Consider the following 7,254-nt stretch of genomic DNA (forward strand, 5'->3'; position numbering starts at 1 on the left):
GTGAAAACAAGAAACTAAAAATATTAATTTATTTTCTTATGATGGAAACGATTGTAAATAAGTTTTAAAGTAATACACATTTGACGTAGAAAAATAAATCATTGTATACATACAAATATTTTTGCTGGCTTTTTTTAAATGCAAGAAATTAATTTATTATTTATATTGTTTTTAATTACACATACATCTTATTGTTAGCTTATAAATATTATGTTAAATAACATAAAAACACAAATGCATTTTTTTCTATTATTCTTTTTATTTGAACATCACACGTAATAATTATTATCTAAGATACAATGAAGGAAAAGATACTAAAGATGAACATTTTTTTAATTTCATGCCATTGTTATAAATAAAAAAATTTTTCCAAATTAAAAAACAATAAAAAATTTAACTCAACAAAAAGCCTCTTTTTTAAACTAATTCATAAAAGTTACATAAAATATAATTACATTAAAAATACATTGAAGAAACGAAGGTCCTTACATTAAACTTTTACTGCAATACTTTGCTATGTAAATTTTAAGTAACTTATTTATTATAAATATATCTTATTTTATTATATCATATTATCACAAAGGTTTTGTTTGCACCTTTCTTTTATACATCCTAAATGTGTTAAGTACTTAAATCTATATTTAAAACACAAAATCTGCAAAACGAATTTCATATCTGCTGAAATCCATTTTGCAGATTTTGTATTTTAAATAAAACGTATATCAAATAAATTTTCCTTGTTAAGAAAAAAAATACAAAAAGTTTTTTTAACGGTTTACTTAATATTTAAAGAATGAAAGGAACATTTTTGTACGCTTTTTTATAATCTAAATAATGAAACGTAACTGTAAAAGCTTCTTTAAAATGTTAATATCACGAGTTATTTTTGTACTTTTTTTCCCTATTTTATTGCAAATATTTTGTTTAAAATTACGATTCATTATATACTATAAAGTATTTTCCGTCTCCTGAACTTTGAACACAGGTTGGAAATTTGTTGAACAATTTGTCGTAAGTGACGGAAGATAAGTTATTAGTTATTTTAACTTGGAATGCACAGACATGCGATGACCAACCATAAGTAAATATTTTTTTTATTAAAAAAAGACACTTTTTTTCGACATTGACTAAAATATTAACGATTTCAGCAAAAAGTGGTACATGATCTTTGTATCCTGTGGTTATTACCATAGATGGTTTATAAGTAACATTTTCAATAGTAATCCATGGCACTGAATGTACTGTAGAATTTACATAGAAATTTTCGGGCAATATATGATTTATATCTCGTAATGTTTCATCTGTAATTACTTCAGCATTGCCATATTCTATCCTATCAATAAGGGAATCTTTGCACATAAAACTGTAGCATTGCTGTAACTGATTCTTTATGGCAAGTGTATATGGTAAGTTTACTCGTGAATTTGATACGTGAGCCGTTACTTTTGAAGGTTTATGTTTAGCTTCCGGCCTCATACACCAGACATTCCTAAGTGGACCAATAAGTTCTATTGTTCTCGGATAATGCAAAAGAAAATGATGTTTCGGCTTTAACGTTTCTCCAAACAATTGTATATAAAGTTCATGGTGTTCAGTAATTAATGTCTTCAAAAGAGTAATGCAATCTTTATTAAAATATCTCAAATTGATAATGTCACCAATATTTCTAAGATATAAATACAAATTCCAGTATTCATCGTTCACTGGAATACAATCGCCAATTATAATTCCAAGATATTTGACAAAAGTTAAAGTTTCAGAAGCCGAAAAATTTAATTTCTTCTGCATTAGTTTCTCTTTTTTTAAACACGGTACAGCATTTCCTTTGTCTGCAGGGCCATAATTAAATGCCATGATTCTATCATTAATATTTTGTAATGTAAAACGTTTTATTTGTATATAATGCAATAATAATGCGCTTAAGTCATACACACAGACACCCTCCCAAAAATCATGCATTGAGTCGAAAAACACGTTTTCAATTACATGAAAAGAAGGTAAATCATTCCATACGCAATATTCAGTTAAACCTGTTTCAAAAACATCAGATTTAAGATCTTCTTCATAATCTCTGCTTTGACGCAATAAATTAGGATCCTCCATAGTTTGACTTTGATATTGTTTTTTCTCAATCTTACACAAACGACAGATTCGATTAGCTGAAAAACTTGTAACAAATCCACAAATTTGATGTATTCCCAAATTATCGCCAGTAACGAGAATGCAAGAAAAGTAAACTGTAACGTTATTAATCAGCAATCCATTTCTTTCTAAATCATGTAATTCTTCTAAGAGAGGCTTGAAAGTTGCTTTATTCCCAAATGTCTTTCTGTCCGTATCACGAAATAATAAAGTTAAAAAAATATGCTTTAATGCAGATTGAAACTGTGGAGGTAAAGTGGGTAACATAAAGTACGTTGCTCCTATCTTATCAACCCCAGTATGAGAACCTAAAACATTATTTGTTTCGTATTCGTCGAAATAAACTATGAGTGGAATTACAATATTATCATCAAATTTATTTCTTATTTGAGTCCATAATTTTCCATGTACAATATTGCACATGTATTGTGGCTCTATTTTATTGTATAAATAGTCCATGTAATCTAAAATAATCTGTAAAAAATCGGGTAAGCTAAGAAAAATGCTGAGAACTTTTTTTACTGAAATAAATTGCCCTTTGATATTTTCAGTTTCCTCCGTCTTTATACCGTTAATTAATTTATAGGTTTTAGCTTCACCAATTATATATGATTTTGGTTCAATAAAAAATCCTGTACTCTTAAAATATTGTAGTCTTTTATATTCTGTGTTGAGACCTTGTAGGGGATTGCTTGCAGTGCTAAACATAATTTCCAATTCGTTCTTGTCCATTGCAGTAAAACTTTCTTTTTCAAGGATATTAAAAACTTTTTCTTTTAAAATATCGAACATACCACATTGCCAAAATTCTTCAGTAAAATTAATACAATTTTGTACAACATTTCGAGGAACTGTTGTTTGATTATGTAATTTAGCTACAAAAAGTCCTGCTGAATCTTTTATTACATTGTTTAAATCTCTGAGTGTACCATTCTAAAAATTTGTGAAAGATTTCTTAGATGGGGAAGATAAGATAGGTTCTGTTAACAATATTGGAAAAGAAACAGATTCTAGTTTAATATTTGAAGAATTACTTGTCTTATGTATATATTTTTCTTTTTCATGGCTATGCTTTCTATCTAAATGTTTTTTAAAAGCCCATGCGTCTTGAAACTCACTAATGCAATTTTGTTGTTTACATATATATTTATTGCGAGAAATGATAAAATGAAAAAATTTTAAATGACGCAATAAAAGAGATGAAGTAGGTGCTGAAAAATGACAAATATAGCAAATAAACATTTTCATATTATAATTTAGAAAGATAATTGTTAATGAGTAGGAGACTCTACTGTGAGGTGGTGTATGAGGCAATATCTGAGCATTCAAGTTCGTCTAACTGTAATAAGACCCTAAAATTATATATTATAGTTACGTAAGAAGATAATCTAAATATGTTACATGTTTTGTACAGTACTAACGAGAGTTGCAACGCAAGGCAGCTTTTTGTCCCACGGGGTCGTAAAAGAATATACAATTTTTTGAATAAAAAGCCAAATTGGTTCACTTGGTTTTGGATACTTCGCGTGCAAAACATGAAAGCTTTTGAAGCATAGGTCTACAGCAGCTAGAATACTTGGAAAGCGATACCTTGTGTCATCTATGTTTACGTAATATCCAGTGACTTCTGACAATGTTGGTCCTACTGCGATGATGAGAGGTTGAAGTTGAACACCAAAATTGGCATACTTATCTCGCATTCCGGTTAGTGCTTTATCGATGTCGCCTGGAGTCTGAAATTTCAATATTGCTACATTTCCATGATTTATTTTTGAAGATAATTACTTTATTGACAATAAAAAGACACATTAACTTTATAATTTTTCAAAAAATAATGATACAATAATAAAGTATTTGAAAGTAAGATATGCTATTCCAAATTTTTTAATTACGATTTATAAAAATATTTAATTAAAGATCAATAATCTTCGACATTAATTTAGAATATACATATATGTTTTTAAATTATTTATTTACCTTCACATGCAAAATAAAAGACGCCTGTGCTTCTTCAATAGTTGGTTTCCAAATGGTCTTTGATTTTTTGATTTTACATACTGGTGGACACAGAGCTGGTAAAAGAAGTAACAACTTCAAGTTTCTTTCTTCTGTAAAGCATGATTTTGTTATTTAACACAAATACCAATTATTTTATTCCAAAATATTTATTCAATTAAAATATTAATCCTATAATTTACCCTCAGACACTGTAGGAAAAGAGAGAGTCTCAAGTAACTCCTTAGCAGCATTATCTTTTATTTCAATTTTTATTAAATCATGAAGTTTATTTGACAATTCTGGCCACGTAGCATATAACATACCTTCTCTTCCTTTTTCGTACATAAAATCGCTTTCAATCTATAAAAAAAACATTTCTTGTATTACTTAATCACAACAAAATTTTATTTTCAGTATTTCATGCAGATAAAAGAGTGCATTTGTTCTTACCAACTCATATCCACAAGGTTGTTTTAAAACTGAATATTTATCAAATATCTCTTTAACACTTCCTACGTTATATTGAAATTCTCGCAATCTAACTTCAACACTCAATTGCCAGTGATTGATAACGTTTCTCCACGGGGCATTATTATTTAACAACCAAACAATGTGTTCATTGGGAGAATTGTCAGCAGCTAATAAAATTTTAAGAAATTAAATATTTTTAACAAAAAAATTTAATCGCATTTTAAAGAAATCTATAAAAACGAAAGTCAAAAGACATTGAAAAAAAATAGACATAGACAAAAAATTTTTTTTTAAATTTATGTAGACTTTTAATTTTAGAGAAATAAAAATTTTCTTACAAGTACAATTTTTCTCTTCACTTTCAACCTCAGAATTTTTCGATTCGATTAAACCTAATTCTTTTTGAGCAGTTCGCCAGTTTCTATATTTGTCAACAAGCTTCCCACGTGAAATAGTCTGATTTTTATTTTCTGTTTTCGGAGGAATGAAATATGTTTCTGGAGTTTCTTTCGTGAAGACGTCACACAATTTATTAGTTAAAATTTCAAAGTGATAATTTATTAATTCTGGCCTAAAAAAAATAATTTATGTATTTTCGTAAAATTTCAAAAAGTTTAAGTCATTTTAAAATATAAATATGTAAATACTAAATAAACATGAATAAATTTCATTACATTTATTTTAAATTATTTAAAAATAATAGGAACTATCTGTTTAAATCTGAATGAGTGGAAATTTAGCAGTATCAATGAAAGTGTCAAATTAGTGTCAGTTAAGTGATTATATTATTATTCAAATAAAAAAAGAATCAATTTAATAAAAACTTTATTACTTTTTTACTAGTATATTGATCTTAATTTCGATAAATAAAACCAAAAGCAAATAGTCTTTGACCAAAGCAAAAACCTACTTTTTACTTCGAACACAGTTAATCTTTTAAAAGTTAAAGTTAAATCAATAATCTGGTAAAATATTAATAAATTTATTAAGATAATAAAAATAAAGATTACGAACAAATCCTATATTTGAAAGTAAAATGAGGCATGTAAGTATTTTTAGGTACTTACACCTGTAGTTCATCGTGAGTCGACAATGATGGAATTTCCAGCAACGATCTAATAATTAAATCGACTAAAATTTTCCGAATATTTCGTGGTAGAATTTTATCTCGATATTTCGCCAAAATCTTCTGGCCAGTGAATGTTTGATTCAAGAGGTGAATCAAATTCTATAAAAATGTGCGATTACTTTTGCTATAATAAGAATAAGATTACAATAGGAAATTCATGTAATAAAAAAAAATATCTTACGAGTGAATGGAAATTAGAAAAAACGTTTTCGTGAAATATTTCAAGCTGAGTGTTTTCAGTAATTAATAAATCACAATCAGCATTCTTCGATCGTAGTTTTTTAGAAACTTCGCTTGCCTCTTGCGATGTGGTGTGCCTTTTCATAGTTATTGCCTCAGCCTTCTTCAAATTATTTTTATCAAATTAAAATAAAATTGTTTTTTTCTTTAACCAATAATATGAATATATATTTTAATTTGAAAATTGATAGTGTATAATTTAACATTTCAAAAATATGTAATTTAAAAAAATGGATATTACCGTTGATTCCTGTTCTTTTTGAATCACGATTGGAATTTTGTCTAGAGTTATCCCTTGATAAAGATGTAATTTATTTACAAAATCTTCACGTCTCTCTTGTAGCGAAAATAGTTCTTCTATCAATGGATCTGGAGGATCTAAAGGTAGTTGCAAAAGAACATCGTGATCGATACACAAACCTAAAAGAAAAAAAAAAAATTTTTTGGAATATTTCTTTTTAAATAAAAGTAAGTCATTTATAATTTAAGGACAAAAAACAGGAATAATAATAAAGGAGGATTACAAAAGTATCTTATAAAAATGCTATTACATGTAGCATTTTTATAAGATACTTTTATTATAATATACTTTTTTTAACAAAAAGATACTTTTAGTAGCAAAAATATTAAACGCAACGTTCATACGTTTACACGAACGTGTTCGACATCTTTTCCCACCCAGCGGATCGCGTGTTATGCACGAAAACATTTCTTTGCGCTTCATATTTTTTATATTAAATTTAGCACTTTAATAAAAATATGATGTAATAAAAACATTGTGTATCATCGATGTAGCATAACGACCTGCTTCACGAATAACTGACGCCATGTGTTTTCCTGATTTAACCTCTTTAGAACGATCGTTGACTAAAGTCGACAGCCACAATATATGTATATATTATAAAATTAATACTTACGATAAAAATGAGGTATTGTATCTGCAAATCCCCACGATGCAAGTAGATCGCACACTTTTTTATCGAACCTTGCGAACTACTCACTTTTATGGGATTTCAAAATTTTTTTGTACGTAAAAACACACGGCTAATATTCACGTTGCACAAGAAACAGAACAGAATAATACAAGACAGATAACTAGTTTGTCCGGTATTATCCTGTTTAGAACAGACCCAGAGCTGCTCCAGTAAAGCTAAAACGAACAAGCCCAATGTACGATGTACGCCGCGTTACCGAATACACAGGAATGCTAACCGTTTCTCGCTTCCTCTGTCACGGTCAAGGCAGCATTGTTCTTCTGTTTAGACAAAAGTGTG

At 28.0% G+C, this 7,254-nt stretch overlaps 1 protein-coding gene across 1 annotated transcript; it reads right to left on the reverse strand.

The window, feature by feature from the left end:
• Positions 1–474: 474 nt before the first annotated feature.
• Positions 475–6,453, reverse strand: LOC137001239 (uncharacterized). Its single transcript, XM_067359743.1, has 8 exons — positions 6,222–6,453; positions 5,922–6,083; positions 5,679–5,839; positions 4,950–5,182; positions 4,591–4,778; positions 4,341–4,500; positions 4,120–4,250; positions 475–3,875 (listed from the first exon to the last, which is right to left on the reverse strand). The coding sequence occupies exons 2-8, from the start codon at positions 6,063–6,065 to the stop codon at positions 3,540–3,542; spliced, it is 1,353 nt and encodes a 450-aa protein (XP_067215844.1). The 5' UTR covers positions 6,066–6,083; positions 6,222–6,453; the 3' UTR covers positions 475–3,539.
• Positions 6,454–7,254: the final 801 nt, after the last annotated feature.

The sequence above is a fragment of the Linepithema humile genome, chromosome 7, assembly GCF_040581485.1.
Source record: "Linepithema humile isolate Giens D197 chromosome 7, Lhum_UNIL_v1.0, whole genome shotgun sequence".
Classification (NCBI taxonomy): Eukaryota; Metazoa; Arthropoda; class Insecta; order Hymenoptera; family Formicidae; genus Linepithema; species Linepithema humile.